This window comes from Ziziphus jujuba, chromosome 7 (genome assembly GCF_031755915.1).
Source record: "Ziziphus jujuba cultivar Dongzao chromosome 7, ASM3175591v1".
Lineage (NCBI taxonomy): Eukaryota > Viridiplantae > Streptophyta > Magnoliopsida > Rosales > Rhamnaceae > Ziziphus > Ziziphus jujuba.
The window spans coordinates 14,642,050-14,663,482 of NC_083385.1; the positions used below are offsets into that span (position 1 = coordinate 14,642,050).

The 21,433-nt window shown below is 32.5% G+C and overlaps 1 protein-coding gene and 1 long non-coding RNA gene across 2 annotated transcripts; both read left to right on the forward strand.

The window, feature by feature from the left end:
* Positions 1–981: 981 nt before the first annotated feature.
* On the forward strand, positions 982–2,250 carry LOC132804539 (uncharacterized). The gene is made up of 2 exons (XR_009639732.1): positions 982–1,243; positions 1,792–2,250. It is a non-coding gene; the product is annotated as an uncharacterized LOC132804539 (long non-coding RNA).
* Positions 2,251–13,274: 11,024 nt separating this feature from the next.
* Positions 13,275–20,110, forward strand: LOC107425119 (phosphoenolpyruvate carboxykinase (ATP) 1). The gene is made up of 13 exons (XM_016035049.4): positions 13,275–13,435; positions 13,705–13,995; positions 14,598–14,776; positions 15,489–15,642; positions 15,771–15,855; positions 16,715–16,815; positions 17,039–17,337; positions 17,541–17,714; positions 17,860–17,925; positions 18,857–19,035; positions 19,177–19,346; positions 19,441–19,609; positions 19,732–20,110. Exons 2-13 carry the CDS (start codon positions 13,715–13,717, stop codon positions 19,873–19,875), a joined length of 2,001 nt encoding a protein of 666 aa, XP_015890535.3. The 5' UTR covers positions 13,275–13,435; positions 13,705–13,714; the 3' UTR covers positions 19,876–20,110.
* The last annotated feature ends 1,323 nt before the right edge of the window (positions 20,111–21,433 follow it).

A 21,433-nucleotide genomic window follows, 5' to 3' on the forward strand; every position in this document is an offset into this window, starting at 1 on the left:
ATTTTATTTTATTGCGTTCTTGCTCTTTCAATTTGATGGCTAGATCTTTAAATAAGCCAGCAGATTAGATAGCTAAAAAAGAATTAGACGAAAACCTTCCATTAAACTAGTCCCCTAGTAACCAACCTGAGTTGGTTCACATTTAGTCCCAAGATATTTCTCGTTATTGAAAGTTTATCTTGTTTGCCCAAAAAAAATTTATCAAGCGATTACTTTTCTTAATTTTTTTAAAAAAATAAAACTAAATGAAAAGATAGAGAGGGAAGAACATAAGAGTAAATCCCATGAAAAAAAACTATCAAAATAAAAGCAATAATGCTACGATATAGAGAGAGAAGAACATGAGAGTAAATCCCATAAAAAACTATCAAAATAAAGACAATAATGCTATAATATCAAAATATTTATTAAATAATACGTATTAAAATGTTATTAATTAACATATTATATGATCTAAATAATGAATGTGTGAACCTTTAAATAGAAAAATAAATTAAATATTATTACATCATTTATCATCCATTTGATCAATAAATTTAATAAATATTTTGATAAATTTTACATTATTGAAATAAAAATCATAATAAAATACAATCTCAAATTCATAATTTTCACCCCCAAAAAATCTAAAATTCATGATGATTATCTTATCCATAGAATAATTAATAATGAAAACAATATTTATAATTATTAGTGATAATTATATGTCAAATTTATATGCTATTTGATAATTTAAATAATTGTTTAAAATGTTCACTTTTTGAAATTAATTTTTTAAAATAAAAACTCAATACATAATTATATATAATCAAAATAATTAACATATCAACAATAATCCCTTTGATAATTATCGTCATCGTTAATAAATCACACAGAAGACAGTTGAAAATGTATGATGTGTGGAGGCCCCAATTCACGGTGACACTTCTATGATGACGACAAAAAATTAACATAACAAAAAATTATAAAATAAAAAAAAGGGTTTTTTCGATAACTAGCCACTTTACAATTGCATTTTAGAAAAATAGCAAATTTTTTTATTTTTTTAAAAACTAACCAATATTTTACCCGTTTGGACTAAAGTACCCTTATCTACAAATGCTTTCCTTTCTTCTACACAGCCGTTCGTTCGTGGGGGTGGGGTTTATACAAAACTGTTCGTGGGGTTTCTCTAAACTCTTTGCATCTCATCGCCTCTCACTCTCAATTTTTTGTATTTTCTCAGATCTCAAACTAAAATCAGGTAAAAATTTTATCTTTTTTCTTATTAGATGAAAGTAAGGAAATATGTATTTTTTTTGTTTTTTCTCTTTCTATTTTTTCTTGTAAGTTTTATTAGTTTATGGTTTTTTAAGCTTTTTATTTGATATGGGTATGCAAGAAATTGATTTATGAGATGTTCTATGTGATTTTAAAGATACTTTAGGTGGCATATGGTTTGAAAATGGGAGAAATTTTGTGTAAAACTGAAAAATCGCGAAAAACAGTAAAAACGGAGGAAATTTGGCGAAAAAGATGAATTTCCGCCAATTTCTTCCAGTTTGTCAGTTTTCGCAAATTTCCGCCAATTTTCCGCCAGTTTTCCGCCATTTTTCCGCCAGTTTTCCATCAGTTTTTCGCCAGTTTTTCGCCAATTTTCCGCCAGTTTTCCGCCAGTAGGAAAAAGCTATATTTGGCCCGAAAAAAAAAACAGAATCAACTTTTTTAATACAGTTAATATGTTTGTTTAATATTATTCAAAATTTTATATATTTATTGATTTAGTTTAACGTTATTCATTTAATTTTGTAGTCAAATGGAAGATGATGACATTGTAATTGCGGTTTTATACAATGGAACATTGGTACAAAATGATAGTGGTGATTGGGAATATCGAAATGGTAAAAATGTAATGGTTTCCGTCGGCAAGAGATGCACAAAATCAGAGTTAGAGGACTGTGGCATATTTACACTCAAGACCATCGAATTCTTACATGCTAGATTACCATTGACATTCACACAAGATAACATGGAGTTCTTTAGGAAGAAGTATGCATATGAGGTTTACAACAAAGAACTTAGCATATGAGCTGCGTGGTGATGCTTTTTTCTTTCCTTTTTTCATGTTTATAGATGCATATTATTTATTATATTTGACTTTTAATTGTAAATATAATGGTGGCTTATAATGTTCATTTAACAAAGATAACAATGTGGTATTGATGTAATGATAAGTAATTGACCTTATAGGAAATGTGCCATGTTTATTTATTAGAATTCCGTTATGCACAAACGCCTTAAGAGCTCAATTGCAAATTTTAAAAAATTTTCCGCTTGTCGGAAATATTTCCTATAGGCCGAAAAATTTTCCTACTGGAGGAAAAATGGAGGAAAAACGTTCCTCCAGTCGGAAATCCCATATGAAGAAAAATTGAAGCCTCTTGATAAATTTCCGCCAGGTATAAAAATTTTCCTCCAAGCGGAAATAGTTTTCCTCCTGTTGGAAAACATTTCCTGCAAGCGGAAATTGTTGAATAATTTTTACTCCTATTAGAAACTAATTTCCTCCACTTCGAAAATCAATTTCTAATAGATTATATAAGTTAATAGTAGGATAAAAAAAATTGGGAGTGGAGACAAATATTATATAAGATGAAGATGGAATTAACAAAAAATGTAGTGACATTTAAAATCAATAACCATTTTAAATAAAAATAAAATTGATATATGTTTGTTTTTATTTTCAAAATCATTTGAACATTTCATAAAATGATATGTAAACTAAAGATTGAAAATCAATTCCAGAAAGCATCTTTTCATTTAGGATTAAATTCAAAAAAAAAAAAGATATGAAATAATTATCAAAACATATTAAACCATAATACTAAATTAAAACTTTCTAATTCGAAGCATAAGACAATGGATTCGTACATCTCTGCCTATAATGTCCAACACCACCGCATCGGCTACATCTACGTCCAATAACATCTTCACCTTCGGATGGTATGCGTTGCATCCTTGGTCTACCGGCTCGCCTACGTGTCCATCTTGGTGGAAGAACAATGCGACTTGCCACGTCATCCGGGACATGCCACTGTTTTTCATCTAACAAAGGATAAATGGACTCAGCATAAGCTGCACGATATGCATCCGCGGTGTAGTAATGAGAACACATGCCATAAGGAGCAATTTTTCGGTCTCTGCAAGCGGCAATACAATGATCACAAGGATATTGATCAAGATCGAAGACTTTGCATGAGCATGTTTTTGATTGGAGATTAATTGTACCCCTCAAACTCCCACCTTCCACAAGAAATTCATGCATATTAATGGCTTTCACACGTAGTCCGATGGACTCCAAATTTCGTAGTTTGAGTTGCTCTTCCATATGGTCAGTCACAGGCTTTGTCAATTTTGCACCTGTAGTACGTCGCTCATAAAACCACCTTTGCAGTAAATCCCGTATGTGCTCTATTAATGCTACTATTGGCATCTCTCTAGCATCTAGCAGAATGCCATTCAAGCTTTCTGCAATATTGGTGGTCATGATAGTGTACCTTCTACATGGATAAAGAGAACGTGCCCACCTTGTAGGGTCACATGATCGAATGTACTGGGCAGCCCTAATGTTTTTTACCTCAATTTGCCCCATATAAAACTCAAAATCTTCAACCAAATATGCACTAGCTGCGAGCATGAAACATTGTATTATTGATTCATCTTTCGCATGTCCATTTGCTTTAATATTTCTGCTTATATGGTACGTGCACAACGCATGGTATGCATTGGGAAAAACTTTGCGTAATGCCCTTTCAATAGCGGGGTGTCTATCACTCACAAACACCAAATCTGGAAAATCTCCGATGGCATCCTTCAGGTTTTGGAAAAACCATGTATATGCTTGCTCGTTCTCTCCATCTCCAATGCCGAAAGCCAAAGGATATATTTGCTTATTGCCATCCATGCCCGATGCAATATACATGTACCCTTTGTATTTCCCTTTCAATGTAGTTGCATCAACAGCCAATACGGATCTTATGTGGGATTTAAATCCCCTAATGCTTGCTCCAATCGCCATAAAGAAATATACAAAATTGTTATTATCGTCTGTTTTGATACGTGTAACAGTCCCAGGGTTCTTCGACACTAACTCAAAACAGTAGGCAGGTAACTTAGCAAAATTCTCCTATGTATTAAAAATTAAACAAACATCTTCCATTTGACTACATTAAATGAATAATGTTAAACTAAATCAATAAATATATAAAATTTTGAATAATATTAAACAAACATATTAACTGTATTAAAAAAGTTGATTCTGTTTTTTTTTTTCGGGCCAAATATAGCTTTTTCCTACTGGCGGAAAACTGGCGGAAAATTGGCGGAAAACTGGCGGAAAACTGATGGAAAACTGGCGGAAAACTGGCGGAAAATTGGCGGAAATTTGCGAAAACTGACAAACTGGAGGAAATTGGCGGAAATTCATCTTTTTCGCCAAATTTCCTCCGTTTTTACTGTTTTTCGCGATTTTTCAGTTTTACACAAAATTTCTCCCATTTTCAAACCATATGCCACCTAAAGTATCTTTAAAATCACATAGAACATCTCATAAATCAATTTCTTGCATACCCATATCAAATAAAAAGCTTAAAAAACCCTAAACTAATAAAACTTACAAGAAAAAATAGAAAGAGAAAAAACAAAAAAAATACATATTTCCTTACTTTCATCTAATAAGAAAAAAGATAAAATTTTTACCTGATTTTAGTTTGAGATCTGAGAAAATACAAAAAATTGGGAGTGAGAGGCGATGAGATGCAAAGAGTTTAGAGAAACCCCACGAACAGTTTTGTATAAATCCCACCCCCACGAACGAACGGCTGTGTAGAAGAAAGGAAAGCTTTTGTGTAATTTTCAATTTTATCAAGGGTATTTTTGTCCCAAGGTGGCTAGTTTTTAAAAAAAAAAAAAAAATTTACTATTTTTCTAAAATGGAGTTGTAAGGTGGTTATTTATGGGAAAAACCCTAAAAAAAACCCACACTTTTGAAAAGAAGCTTCGTTACAAACAACTAAGAATGGGACGTCACAAAGATAATTTCCAATTGATGCATTAAATCAAGAAGCTTCGTCCATCTCTAGTGGAAACTATTTCTTCTGCATGACACCCATTTTTTGGAGACTTTTGTGGGTAAAGCCTCTACCAGCTTTAACTGTTCCCAAAGAAACACGAAATTAACATTCAATCAAAATTTTGATTTTATTATTTTACACCATCCATATTGTGTATGACTATTGACCGTAATTAATTTGCTATGAATTTTGAATCCTACGTTTATATATATATATATATATATTTTTTGGCTTATTGTTTGGTAGAAACTCCAAATTCCATTTTAAAAAAGTGGACTATATGGTAATTATAAGAAATACCATTAAATTATGATGTTAGCTGGAGTCTAAACGTTCATCACTGAGTTTTTGATTTGCTCCAATAAGTACAGACCAACAATTTTAACATATATGACCGTGACAAAACAAATCATTCAAAGAAAAATGTAAATCAAACAAACAACGTATCAAAATTTGAACGGTTTAGATGACACTGACAATCATAGTCCATTATATATTTTAGTTCCAATCAAGTCCCAGACAGCATTGGCATGGTTAACAATTTCCCTCTTCCTCTCCTTATAACACAAGCACAAAGAATATGTTAAAAAGAGAAGTTTTTTGACAATGCAAAAAGAAACTCTATACAGTCCATAACCATTTAGCAAAATATCCATATTTAGTTACCTTCTCCTTATTTTCTTCTCCTTTTAATATCTTATTCTTCCTCTTAAAACATAAATCACATTGTCGGAGCCTAAAGAAAACTGATAATTTGCTTGGCGAACCATTAGATCTCCAGCGAGCTTTCAACGTTCTCCAGTGCCCATTTTTCTTTTTTTTAAAGTTTCATCAATGGCGGCATTGCTATAGGTGGGAAAAAAACCAACAATGACGACCTCCTTGATGAAAGCTTTATATGACTACCACTAAAGCTCGTGATTAGACTAAAATTAGTTTCCAAACATAGGCTATCTCTCATCTCCGGTGTTTGTTCTCATCGAAACCCTTACCCCAATTCCACCAGCAGCCTAATTGTGTTTTGCAACAGTTATAATTACATAGATTTCATTGATTTCAATGGTGGAAACACCGATTTGAATTCTCTGGCCACACCAGCCCCTTGAAATATCTCCAATTCCTTAAAAACAGTACAACAAGTAGTGATCTATTGCACATATGCAATGGGTTATTGTTATTTCGTATTCTAGAAAGGAATTTCTTCACCTGTAATGGCCACATTTAGTAGCTCCTATCTCCGACATGGTATTTAAAGGAGAATAAGACATTAAAAATTAAAATTTTTTTTATTAAAATTAATAAATTAAAAGTTTGGCCCTTTCAAAACTTAAAAAGAATATATATATATATATATATATATGAAAGAAAGAGAAATATTAAATAAGGATATTATGGTAATGTAAATTTTTTAAAACTGTATAGAGATATTTTTGCATTGCAACTAGAATTTATATGAATGGGGATAGATAACATTTTTTTTTTTTTTTTGAGATTAAGTTAAAAGCTTAAATTCTAGGCTTATAGTTTGTTATGACAAATATTATTGTTTTACCATCTAAAATTTAATTGATAATTAATAAAACCATATAATCATAATCACATATGATAATATATATATATGTAACTTTACCAGGAGATTACAAAATAAACAAGGATCCAATCCTATTACCAAAAAAAAAAAAAAAAAAAAAAAACCAAGGATTCAATAATTAATAATTAAATTTTAAAAAAAAGAAAAGAAAAAAAAAAAAGCTTACCGGCCAAAACAGGGAAGTGAGAGTTTGAATGAACAACAGTCAATCATGAATCTCCCCCAGGCTTGGAACTCGTCCCTGGAAACTACAATTTTTATTAATTTATTAATTTATTAGTCCAAGAAAATAGTAAGGACCTCCCTCAAAGCCAGACAAAATCGTGAACATGCCATTCCCCATTCTGGCCATCTACATCATCCGTTTGTTCCAATTGACCCGTCTACGTCATACCCTTCGTTGAGCCTCTACCACATATACCCTCCCCTAGTTTCCTCCTATAAAAGCCATTACCACAAAAGCCTCTCCTTTTTTACTATTTAAACAAAGAAAAATGAAAAAGTTTTCCTCCACTTTGATATATTTTCATGTGATTGGGGTCATGTGCAACTTTGAAGTTTTTGTCAATTCTACTTTGGATCCCAAAAAAGGGATTAAAATCATATAAGATCCTTCAATTTGAAAGTGATTTTTTAAATTAATTTTGGTAGGGCCAGAAAGCCTGATCATCATGAACCAAGGATGTTTTATGATGGTTATTTACCCAAAAAAAAAAGAAAAAAAAAAGGATGTTTTATGATGGTGATGCGTGATCTTCTATTGGTATCGACCAATTGGCCTCTTGGGTTCGTCAAATTGTCACCCTATCAATATTGAATAATATTTCTAGCTAGGCATGATGGGATTTTCAGTGTCCAATTGAATTCTTAGAAAACCATTAACCATTGAGGATTTCATACTTGTTGTCAAATTGCTGTAACCAAATGACCAATTTCAGTGTAATACCTTTCAAGAAACACATCAAATAACCATTTCTACATACCACCACACCTTGAATTCGATAAATTCTGAATTTCCCCCCCCCCCCCCCCCCAAAAAAAAAAAAAAAAAAAAAAAAGTCTCCCTTATTTTCAATTCATCACCACGTCGGGATAGTTACTCGATTAGAATTTATACTTATTACGTATACCTTAAATACCTTTTTGTAACTATTCCCAATCGAATACCCTAATCTAGAAGTAATAAAGAATTATTCTTTGCAAATAATTATTAGGTATATGATTCTCTGTTGGACAGGATCAACAAAAAGCTTTAAGATCTGATATTCATAACCAAACCATGGACTCATGGTTGTGTGCTGATGACTCCACGGTATCTTGGCCTATAAAAAGGCATACCATAATTTTTAATTAAAAAAAGGTGGAAGCTTCAGAGTTGTGCTTGTTTTCTTTGCTCCTTACCATTCAAATAAGATCGAATATCAACTTTTTCCTTTTTTTATTTTTTTATTTTTTTATTTTTTTTATTTTCACCAGATAATTATGTATATTTTCAACCACTTGGTAATGGATCTTGATTTGGCGCCATGTCAATTTTTTTTGGGTCAAAAAAATGGTGGCTGAGAAAATGATCAGAGAAAGTGGGTCGTGCATTATCTTTTATATATATATATATACATCGCAGTTTAATACAGAATCATGATATACGTGAGCCTGTATGAAAAAAATCTGTTAATAGAAAGCTCTTGAAAGCTACTAGTTATGACTTTTATTTTATGTCATTTATTTCATACCGGAAAAAAAAAAAAAAGGAAATTCACAAATTGCATAATTTTTCTTTAGTTGCATCAATTCTAAAATAGCAACTAATTCATTATTATTTAATTAGTTTACTTTGAGTTCATCTACCTTTGCATTAATATAGAAAAATATTAAGAAAAATTAAGTTGAAATTGGTATAATACAATTTAGCAATCGCTTCTTTCTTTTTCGTTCATCAGTCCGTGCCAAATATATAAGAGTGCTGAAAATTTATTAATATATATAAAATTAAATTTGTCATCTAATTGTTAAATTACTCTAACAAAACCAAAAGATGGAGCTTTTTCCCCAAAAAACTATAACAATTTTCTTCTTGTACGTTTTTAGAAATTTTATTGTCGTCACCTAGAATCCTATCCAGTTGAATTTAATATTAAGCGGCTACAAAGAATTTTCAGTAGCAGGTGAGAAGATAATAATCCCTCTGCCCCTTCCACGACTCTCCCTGTCGCACCTGCCATTGAATATTTTATCATTCAATTTTAATTTATTGCTTTTCAAAAAAAAAAAATTACAACTATTTATCACCTGTCCAATTATGTCTTTAAATTTATATTGAGGAAATTTTATTTTTTAAATTAAAATTGAAAAAATTTAATTCAATTAATTGTATAGCGAAATAGTAAATTTTACCATTGAATCATCTGGATAATAATTTAATATTATTATATTTAGAACGTAACCACAATAAAAACATAGCTAGCTCTTATGACAGATAAGAAATATATTTTGAATATAGGGTCAAGGATTGAGGACATTATTTCAATCAATGATATCAAAATAATAACCAAATTACTGCAACCATTTTAATATATGGGTAACATTTAATTATATATATGTGTGTTACTTTTTGGTGGGGGAAGTGCCAGAATCTATTGCTATCAGAAATTCAGAATAATGAGGTGCTGAACTGTGGAAATATGGACCACATGCACCCATTCAAATTCTACGACTTAAAGTTGTAAAAATAAAAATAAAAATATATAATAAACTACGATAAAAAATAAAAAAATAAAAATAAATAAAAATAAAAAGTATTAACCTTAGTGTCGGTATATCTTGGGTGGGGTTTGACGGTAGGGTCGCTTAAACCTCGGATAGTTTTCGGCTATGATGCATGACGTGGCGCTTCGTTTGGCGGCCGTACTTGATTCTACGACCGAACGATAACGGCTGACATGGACTTGATGATGTGATAGCTGTAAAGATTGACGTGCATAAGATGCCGTCTATTTTGATTATTATTATTTATTTTTTATTACTTTTCATATTTGGTCAAAACGAATTTTTAAAAGTTTAATCAAATACACTGTTTCTTCTTATTGTTTTTCTTCAGCCTCAAAAAAAGAATTATAATAATAATAATTCCTAATAAAATTATATGTGATGTACATTGGACATGGCAATAAAAACTAAGCTAATGATGAATGGAGACCAATTACTATGAAAAATGATAAATACATTTTTTCATACTTTACTTAATCTATATATAATTGGAATTGATTTTCTAAAAATTATTTTTTGTTCTTTTATTTTTTTTTTCTTTCATTGGTTGCGTTAAATCCGAGATCTCTTTACTGAAAAAGTTTGCTACTACCATTAAACTCATCAAAACAAGCCATTTTCAATTATTTTTTAGGTGGACATGGTGGTTTTGACACTAATTGATTGCATGTTTGGTATTTTTTTATTTTTATTTTTTTTATAGTTAAAAGTGCTTTTGAGAAAATAAGGATAACATAGTACTTTTGAAGAAGTATATATATATATATATACATACACTCTTGATACTTGAAACATTTAATATTTAAAAAAAATTATATTTTACTCTTGGTCATCTGGATTTTTATATTTTTACTCAAATATCTCATTACATCTTTACGAAATGCTATTTGCTACAGAATAAAAACGTTTATAAAAAGACTTTACCAAACACATCCTTAATCATTTATATAATGGAAGCAAATAATAATAATATTAATAATATTAATAATAAGTGTTTATATGCATATTTATTGAATCAAATATACGTTTAGAAATGAGAGGAAAATAAAAGGAGAGAAAAAAGTGATGAAATAGAGTATATTTGGAAAGCACTGGGATAAACCAATGAAAGAAGCTTGGAGAGGAATTCAAAGATAAATTATGAATGAGAAAAGGTAAAAGTATTAATTAATTAGATAAGGAAAGAATATATAAGTCATAAATACAACTGGAAAGATAATTTTGAGAGAGAAAGTACATTGACAGATTTGTGTTGTTTAATTATGTCCAGAATTTCACTTATAGTGTGTTATAAACGTGAAAATTTTTATATATAAACAAATATAAAATCACCGTCAATGTTAATATATGGTATAAAAAAATGCAAGTGTACAATTTTTTTACGCTACTTTATAATTGTTATTAGATTGTTTTTTTTTATACATATAATCGTTTCTAGATCGTTTTTTATATAATTGTTATTTAAAATGGTAAATTATTCTATTTTTTGTTAAAAATATAATTTGTTGTAATTCGTACCATTATTGTACTAAACCATCTGAAGTCCAAACACACAAATAAATAAAAAAGCATTTTTATTATTTATAAACATTTTTGCATTAAAAATTATATATCCTTACATAAAAAAATAGGCTTAAAATAACAAAAATGGTTATCTCGCTTTTTCATTTGAGGTTATGAAAAAAGAGCTTTCAGCCACGTGTCTATCACCCAAATATCTCGATTTTGTAAATTATATATGAATACTTGACAATTAAAGAGTTTACTTTAGCAACGTCAAGGAGATCCAACCAAATTCCATGTATATAGTTAATTTGATTTTCACAACTATGGCACTAAGGTAGTCAAATTTTCACAATACATATACATATATATATATATATATATATATATTAATCTCCGATATGTTTTAACATTATGTAACATAATTTGATATCCAAAGTAAATAACTAATTTGTACTATTTTTAAGTTTTCATTTTTTATAATATAAAAAATAGATGAAATTAAAACATCTTACATTTGTCCCTTAATACAAAAATAAAAATTAAAACAAATCTTGCGCTCTATTTATAAATTTTATGTGCATTATGATAGTGCGTATAATATTTTTTTTTCGAAACAATTAGATAAATTATATGATAGGACAAAAATATGCAAAAATAGTAATTTAAAAGATAATATAGAGTTATAGATAATATGTGAGACACATTTATAATTTTGAAATAATTCTTATGGGAAATCAAATTTGGTTTTCATTTATGGACTGAATGACCAAAAATGGGAACAAAAATTTTCAGCCATTCGTTGGTTAAATTTGGTTGTAAAATTAGCTGTATTTACTATTTTTACAGCGAGCATTGCCATCAGTATAATTGTAAATCATAGGATAATTGATCTACAATTACGGAATTACCCCCCTCACTAACTTTCTCTCACTTACGTTAGCTAAATTGATCGTCCATATTGCACCGAATGCCTTCATGGACAAAGACTCTCACGCATCGTTTCAACCGTTTGATTGAATCTTACGGTAATAGCAAAAAAAGGGTAAAAAAGGAAAAAAAAAAAAAAAAAAACTCGTCTTCTCGCATGCGGTCCTATTTCTCCTCTCAACAAATGAACGGTGTATGATTAACCTAAGAAATTTCATCTATTAAAAAAAAAAAAAGTATAATTAACTCAAGAAAGAATCAAGACCGGGTCCACTTTTCGGCAGTTTTTGCTTTGTTCCTTGTGGCGAGCAGACGCCGATAGAGCTTTCACAAATTTCAATGTGCAAACATTACCATGATTTATTAGATATTCCTTAATAATGTTAAACCGGTTTGAAATTTATTTTAGATATTATTATGTAGAGTAATTTTTAAAAATAATATTTATATTTATTTATGTACTATGTTAATTTTTAAAATTTTTATATTTTTTATATTAGTTTTTTTATAAATAATAATTTATATTTTTATTTCAGATGCCATGATAATCAAGTTTACTACAATTTAATTATTAATTACAAGTTGGTTAAAAAAGTTGAAGGTAAAAAAAAATCTGGAATTTGACTGTAAATACGGAACCCAAGTTTTATTTAAATTTGATTTAGACATTTTATTGTATGTACAGCACGCATACGGTTGTTATAATTATTTTCAAATCTTTAATGCATATGTGTTCTCTGTGGGGGCTACGTCGTTTGCGGTTTGCGTGTCTCTGTAAATGGTATTAGAGCAGAGAGAAATGTTTACCTGCTTACTTGACTGCTGCGTCCGTCTGTTCCTCACCAATTGAGTCCACCTTATTATTGGGTTTTGGTTTACTTTTTTTTTTCATAGTTGACTTTTTCTATTTCATTCAAAATTTTCATATATTGTTCAAAATTTTTAAAGTTTCAAATTTAATTTAAATTACAACGTAAACTTTCTTATCCATAAAATAGACGTTGGTACTTTTTTTTTTTTTGGTTGAAATTTTTAGATAATGTTCTCTATATTTTACGTTAAAAAAAGAAGAAGATAAGTTTGAGTATAAAAAGTTGTTTCCCATATTTTCTAAAAACAGTTATTCAAAAAAATTATTCTAAAAAGAGAACGAGAATTAATAAGACAGATGAAGTGGGGATATATAGAACAGTAGACAGCTACGGTGGGGATAAGGACCAGCGGATTACTCTCGCATCGTGTTTAATGGGCTTTGGAATTTTTCTCTTTTCGGAGCTTGACCCTCTGATGATGGATAGATTTTAACCATGGTTAAAAAAAACTAAACCATAGTTAAGTAACCATGGGCTAGTGAAGCCTTTAAAAGGAACTCTTCGGGGGTTCTCAAAACTCCATCACCTTCTCATCATTTGCCTTGAACAATACCCATACAATTTTCATGGTTTCCAACTCCTTTATTTTCTTTCCCGTTTCTCATTAGCATTTTCGCCTGTTTTCTTTTCCTTCTTCGTTCGTTTCCAGCTCCAAAACTCTGGTCCTCCTCTCTCTCTCTCTCTCTCTCTCTCTCTCTCTCTTTTCTCTCTCTAGCATAGCTTTGATTAATGATCATGATCTGTTACTTTGTTGCATGGCGATTTTGATGAATGGATCATGGTGTCCATGTTCAATTTTGACGATAAAAAAAAAAATCAGATTCATTATATAAAAATATATAATTCTTGTCGTTAAATTAGTAATATCCTAATCGTAAATTTTGAATTTATGCTGAGTTTTTTTTTTTTTTTTTTTTTTTGGTGGTTTTAGAGGGACGGAGATGGCAAGTAACGGAAACGGAGAGTTCAGCTTCGGGAACGCAACGGCTTCCGTGACGGCGGCGAGGAACGGGTTGGCAAAGATCCAGACTCATCCGAAGAAGAACAACGGAATATGCCACGACGACAGTACGCCGCCGGTGAAGGCTCAGACCATCGATGAGCTGCACTCGCTTCAGAAGAAGAGGTCCGCGCCTACGACCCCCATTAAGGGGACTCAAGGTGCTTTCACCCCCACCATATCGGAAGAAGAGCGTCAGAAACAGCAGCTCCAATCTATCAGGTATATATGTTTTTGTACACACGCGTCACATATTATAAAAATAAAATAATAATAATATTAATTTAAGAATAATTCCCGAAAAACCGTGAACACGAAAAGCCAGGGAGGCGGAGACCAACACATAGTGGGGACCCATTTGCAGTTAGAGATGTAGACCCTACTCAATTTTTGATATCGACGGTGAAAATTCAATGATGATTCCGATGTGTTGTGTGGGGCCCACTCGGAGACTATACGACGCGTTTTAATGATGCGGGATAACGTATGTGTTAAAAAAAAAAAAAAAAACAAAAAAAACTCAACTTCCTCCGATGGGAATTTTTTTTTCTAATGATTTAATATAATTCCTTGATGGCCAAAACACCCAAAAAAAATAAAAAAATAAAAAAATCACATCCTTTGAAATCGGGCCCCACACCATTTGATTGATGATCTTTTCCCCTCACCGTTTGATTTTAATTTCTCTTTTTTTCTTTTGTTGATGTGTGCTTAGACCTTTTCTTTTGGTAAAATTTTCTTCTATGTGTTTGGCACCAACTAGTTTTCCGGGGAAGTTTCCTTGGAAAAGCAGATGTTGAAATTGTTTTTGAAATATTTGACAGTGCGTCTTTGGCTTCGCTGACAAGAGAGACTGGACCGAGGGTGGTTAGAGGCGACCCGGCACGGAAGTCCGAGACACCGCGGGCTTCCCATTCGTCGCACCACTATTTCACACCCACTATCAGCGTCAGTGACAGCTCTTTGAAGTTCACCCATGTCCTCTACAATCTCTCTCCTGCTGGTAAAACTTTCTTACTTAGACCATCTTTCCCGTTTCCATCTGGGTTTGTCATAATGAAATTTGGTTTCATTTTTTTTATGATTAAAAATGTGATCTTTTTATTTTCTCTGAGGATATACTGAAAGAAAAAAACATATTTTTTTATTACTCTGTTTTCTCTAACCAGGGAAAAAAGAAAAGAAAAGAAAACTCTATTTTCTTATTTTTTATGATATTCATTTGTTGCTTCAACCATGAATATATTTGACATGTCTAGTTGTAATGTTTTATAAAAATATATTTGTGTGTCACAAATGGATTTGTAGTCCTAACCACCTAGCAATTAATATGCATATTTTAGACTCCGAGCACTTTCCAAAAGTGATGAGGCAGTCCAAGAAAAATCTCACATCCGAAGTCTAATCATTTATCGTCTCCTGCGCTGACTGAGAAATACCGATTTGTGACCATCAAAAATTGGTCTTTTTTATTTATTTTATTTTATTTTATTTTTTGTTTAGCTGCTTAATTTTGGGACTTATGTGTTTATAAAATATTGATATCATGGCCGGCGAAGCTCAGGGATTTTCCATGATATCTATAATGGTCGTTCACGTGTTATACGAGATTAGTGCGTAAAAGTTGAATAAAGATTAACTTTAATTAATATGATAATATGTATGCACCCATATTAAAATAAAATCTCTTGAGGGGGTGTTTGAATCTGGTGCAGAGCTATATGAGCAGTCCATAAAGTATGAAAAAGGGTCTTTTATTACGTCAACCGGTGCCTTGGCCACGCTATCTGGAGCCAAGACCGGTCGGTCACCCAGAGATAAACGGGTTGTCAAGGATGAGACCACTGAGGATGACCTTTGGTGGGGCAAGTAAGTGGCCCTCTCAACTCCCTTTTTGCTTTTTGTTTGTAATTCAATATGTGCCTTTATCGACTTTTCATCTTTTTTTCTGGTTGGGTCTTCTGACGATTTTTGTGTAAAATATTTTGTTCATACAGGGGTTCACCCAACATTGAAATGGATGAGCACACGTTCTTGGTGAACAGAGAAAGAGCGGTGGATTACTTGAATTCTTTGGACAAGGTCATACTTTATTTTCATAGATTTACCTCTCTTTAACTTTTCATCTTTTTTCATTTTTACGCTTCGTGACAATTTTGCGCCATCCTAAAGTTGGGCTTGTAGATTAGTACTCTTGCAATAGCACGTCTTATTTGGAATATTTTTGCTTTTGAATGATGGTGATGTGGATGATATGTGGTATCTTCATTGTCTTCTTCTGCAAGTTGGGCAAAGAGGGCCCTGATATGGTGGGACAAGCAACTTTGTCGTTGTTTATATAATTAATAAGTCCATGTTTCAGCTGTGCTTTTCAGCGGTGCTCTTTATTTGCTATTACACTCTTGTCGTATTCAACCCCATAAAATTTGCAGCCAAACTGTTCCAGAGAATTATGAACATTGATTTTTTGATATTCTGTCTGCGTTTAGTTAAATAGAATATAAATTTTCTTTATATTTATGCCATCCAATTATTAGCACCTTGGTTTCCTTATCTTTAATGAAGAAATCTACAAGAACAGTTGGTTTTCTCATTTTGCTAAATATTCTACTGGTTTAAGATTTTAAAATTATGAGCTTGGATATCAATGGGGGTTTTGGTCTATTTTTGAAGTAAGTTTCATTATTGTTTTGACTTGTGTAACCATACATGATGGCAGGGAAATTAGAGAAAAATACATAGCTTATTTTTTTGTTAATTATATAGTTGAATGTATGATGTTTAATAAAGATAAAAACAAAGTCATTAGGATGATGCTTATGTGATGTGGAACCCGTTTCTGCCAGACTAATACTTGTTTGGTCAATTACTTGATCGACCCCTTGTAGATGTAACCGAACGGCAGCTTAGCTAATTATGATCTGGATTTTATAATTTACAGGTATTTGTGAATGATCAATTTCTGAACTGGGATCCAGAAAACAGAATTAAAGTCCGGATTGTCTCTGCCAGAGCTTACCACTCATTGTTCATGCACAACATGTAAGTAGAAGATATAATAGCTAGAACTATCTGCAGTTATTTTTTTTTTTTCTCTCTCCCTTCCACATGGTTCTAAGCCCACCAGATAAGTCCTCTGAACGTTAATAAAATCTTTGAGTATTATTATCCCTACTTAGAATTCAGGCCCATAAAAAGGTAAAAAAGCCGTGTACAGGGATGTGTATTAGCCTTAGTGTACAATCGATAACTGGGTGGGTTTCAGGTGTATCCGACCCACTCCTGAAGAGCTGGAGAATTTCGGTACTCCGGACTTCACTATATACAATGCTGGCCAGTTTCCGTGTAATCGTTACACCCACTACATGACATCCTCCACTAGCATTGATCTTAATCTTGCTAGGAGGGAAATGGTTATCCTCGGCACCCAGTACGCCGGGGAAATGAAGAAGGGTCTTTTCAGTGTTATGCATTATCTCATGCCTAAGCGACAAATCCTCTCCCTACATTCTGGATGCAATATGGGGAAAAATGGAGATGTTGCCCTCTTCTTTGGATTGTCAGGTATAGTATCAAAGGATCGTGGTCACAATGTGGCTCCAGCAGCTGCCATATGATATGTGCCTTCTTACTCTCTCTAGCCATCCTTGACCACTAATTATAAATGTTTTGACATATATTTTTTTAAGTGGTTGTATATAATTTGCATTTATAAATTTTAATTGGTATTAATAAGTTCTTTTCTATTTCCTTTTCTTTCAAATTAGGTACCGGAAAGACAACTCTGTCTACGGATCACAATAGGTACTTAATTGGAGACGATGAACATTGCTGGAGTGAGAATGGAGTGTCAAATATCGAAGGTGGTTGCTATGCCAAGTGCATTGATCTCTCAAGGGAGAAGGAGCCTGATATTTGGAATGCCATCAAGTTTGGGACTGGTAATATTTCATATTTTGTTGTCTCTTCATGTAATCATAAAATAAGCTGGAATAGGAGGAACAGAATTAGGAAAGTGTATTTTTTGAATCTGTAAAATCAATTGATGTTTGTCATGTAAATGATAGAATTGATTGTGCTTGGCAGTGCTGGAAAATGTGGTGTTTGAGGAGCATACGCGGGAGGTGGATTACTCTGACAAATCTGTCACAGGTAATTCTATGGTTTAGCTTAGTAGAATATCAGGGTTATTGTTTTCTTCTGGAACTCTGCCTCCCAAATGTACTGAAAAAGGAATATCAGGGATCATCTGCTCAAAGTTAAGACTTTAGCATTAGCAATGGTAGAGAAAACCTGACCATCCATTTCATTGTTTGTTCACTGATTTTTCTTAAATGGAGTTGACAAAGAATGGTATCTGTAACAACCTACTAATGGCAAGGAACAGCTGACCTTATCTACTTTCTTTATTTATTCTCCAGTTACTGATCAGCTGGTTTAGACCATTTAATAGAACATAAGGATTATTATCTCCTGTGCGCAAAGTTGACAAAATTTTCTGGACTTTAAATATGCTATTTTAAAAGAATAAAATGAAACTAAAGCTGTCAATAAGGGTTTCCGTGATGATTTGTCAAGCCTCTCAACGGCTGACCTTGTTATGAGTTTAATTATTTATTCAACCATCATTATTTGCTGATTTAAGGCCAACTCAATCAAGGTTGTCGATTGGGTTGCTCATGTCAACCATATAGCTCCTAACTTTGGCATAAAGTGAGAGGAGGCTCAACGGCTGACCTTGTTATTAGTTTAATTATTTATTCATCCATCATTATTTGCTGATTTAAAGTCAACTCAATCAAGGTTGTCGATTGGGTTGCTTAAGTCAATCATATAGCTCCTAACTTTGGCATAAAGTGAGAGGAGGAAAAAGAAAATTAGAAAGCACATAAGGAATCTCTTTAACATGCTAACCTACAAACTTGATGCAAAATGTTTAAATAAATACTGGTCAAATTATAACATTTAGAATTTTCCGATTTGAAATGGCTGATGCAAGTGATAAAATAGTTTACAGAACCTTAAATCTATCTTAATGTGCACCAGATTGGATTTTATAGCATTGTTGTTCTTCTGGTTGCAGAGAATACTCGCGCAGCTTACCCCATCGAGTACATCCCCAATGCGAAGTTACCATGTGTAGGCCCGCACCCAAAGAATGTCATACTTTTGGCATGTGATGCATTTGGGGTGCTCCCACCTGTTAGCAAGCTGAACCTAGCACAGACCATGTACCATTTCATAAGTGGCTACACCGCTCTGGTAAATTTTTCCTCATATTTATAAAACTTTTATACAGTGGGAACTGGGAAGCTGAACAAAGGCCATCTACTAAATGTTATCGAGCAATATGCTCTTGATGGTCCAACTCCAATAATACAAATATTTTATATATGAATTCAGGTTGCTGGAACTGAAGAGGGTGTGAAGGAACCACAGGCAACATTCTCAGCTTGTTTTGGTGCAGCATTTATAATGCTGCATCCTACCAGGTATGCAGCCATGCTCGCTGAGAAGATGCAGAAGCACGGTGCAACAGCATGGCTCGTCAACACTGGCTGGTCAGGTGGAAGGTACGTAGCGAATATAATCAAATATTGGAGCCAGAAAAAAACTTTTCAAAGTTTTTAGCTGGAAAAGCTGAACCAGTTCTCTGTTTCTTTGCAGGTATGGTGTGGGAAGTCGTATCAAGCTACCCTACACGCGGAAAATCATTGATGCAATTCACTCTGGCAGTCTATCAAATGCAACTTACAAGAAAACTGAAGTGTTTGGACTTGAGATCCCCACTGAAGTTGAGGGAGTGCCTTCAGAAATCCTGGATCCAGTGAACACTGTTAGTTGCCCTTCTTTTTAAAACGATTCCTTTGCTTTATTGTTTTTGTTTTATTAATAACCTATCTTTTTTCAATGTTTTTTCATTTGAATTTTCTAACATTGTTGGCTTTTGTGTTTCAGTGGTCAGACAAGAAGGCTTACAAGGAAACACTGCTGAAGCTTGGTGGCTTGTTCAAGAAGAACTTTGATACATTCACCACCTACAAGATTGGCAAGGACAACAAGCTCACTGAAGAGATCCTTGCAGCTGGACCCATTTTTTAAAATTTGCATAAGAAAAGAAGAAACTATCTAAGAGTATTTGGGGATTCAATCGATAGAAATAAGAGTTGGTTATGTTGGGAATGTAATGAAGCTGTGTTTCAATTGGGGTATGTAAAATGGTTAATGTAGGTTAATTTGTAGTCAAAATATTTAGGTAAAGAAAATGGTCTTGTGTCTGTTCTCGGTGCTAGTGATAGCATACTTCATAAATTTTAGATTTTCACCAATTTTACAAGTGACTCTCTCTCTCTCTCTCTCTCTCTCATACAAAAATAAACACAGGCTGACATCTGGCAGTGTCAACACTTCGTACCCTGGAGATGTCACGTAATTTTTTGTCAAATACCTTTTGAGTAACGTTATTATCAGGGAACTTTTATTTATATTATCAAAATGAAAGTACAATTAACAAGGAACAACTATTGCACAAGATTACGGATCCTATTTGTTTAATAGGTGCCTAATTAACAAAAACCAAGAACATTTCAACCAAAAACCTAGTCTAATCTTAATTTAATTACATGTCCTTAACATATTTTATTTTACAAGAAACTAGAATAAACTAGCTCTTGTTGACCATTCTCTATTTGGCCATCCTTACTGATAACTTAAAAAAAATTGACGGTTACACATTGCTCGTGAAGAGAAAGAGGGAAAGAGAAGCAATTGATTACTTCAACTCTGTTCCCCATTCCCCTCGTAATTTTAATTTTCTTTGATACAGAACTTTGAAATTTGATAGTGAACAAGCTTTATTATTATTATTTTTTTTATAATGATAAAATTACCCTCAATACAAATATTAAAAGTAAAAAAACCAATTGGCATTAATATATTATGGTAAATTACCCTTGATATTTACCACATCTAAACAGAAACAGGTCAAAGTTCATAAGAAAACCCTCATTCCTCAAAAACTCGATAGTGTCTAGTCAGTTGGGTTATCGCTAAAGATTATGGGAAGGAAATCAATATATCTGACGGAAGACTTGATGATGAATATCCTGTTGAGGTTACTGGTGATATCTCTGATGCGATTCAAGTGCGTGTGCAAGTTATGGTATTCATTAATCAACACCTCAGCCTTCATGGCTGCCAAACAATCGCTTCTTGACCGGAATGCTCTCCTTATGTGGTCGTCGTAGGCCTTAATCTAAATCTTTTTCCCATATATGAAACTCGCATACTTTTTTACGATACACTTGGAGACCAAGGAGTTTACGACAACTGAAAGTTCTCACTAGCACGCTCTCGAGGTCATGGTCATGACAACAGATGTGTAGAAATTTACTGCCTTTCCTGTTGCGACAGTGTACTATTTGTTAAATATCCAATTACAAAGAGGAATGAGAATGGGCTGAGGAATAAGCTTGCCCTTTGGAACCCTTTGATTGGAGATTCCAAGGCTGTCCCAATCGATTTTACCAGATACAATCGGTTCTTTGAAAATTATGGATTTGTGGATAACCATGGATGTGGGTTTGATTTCAAAAATAATGAGTACATGCCCTTCTTGGTTCGCAGCGACACGCGATTGTATTCTATGCAGATTGAGATC

Excerpts from the sequence above, each read along its gene's own strand:
- LOC107425119 (XM_016035049.4), top strand. The coding sequence starts at position 13,715 with ATGGCAAGTAACGGAAACGGAGAGTTCAGCTTCGGGAACGCAACGGCT. Across the intron at positions 17,338-17,540 it reads CCTCTTCTTTGGATTGTCAG|GTACCGGAAAGACAACTCTG; the intron begins GTATAGTATCAA and ends CTTTCAAATTAG. Across the intron at positions 17,715-17,859 it reads TGCCATCAAGTTTGGGACTG|TGCTGGAAAATGTGGTGTTT; the intron begins GTAATATTTCAT and ends TGTGCTTGGCAG.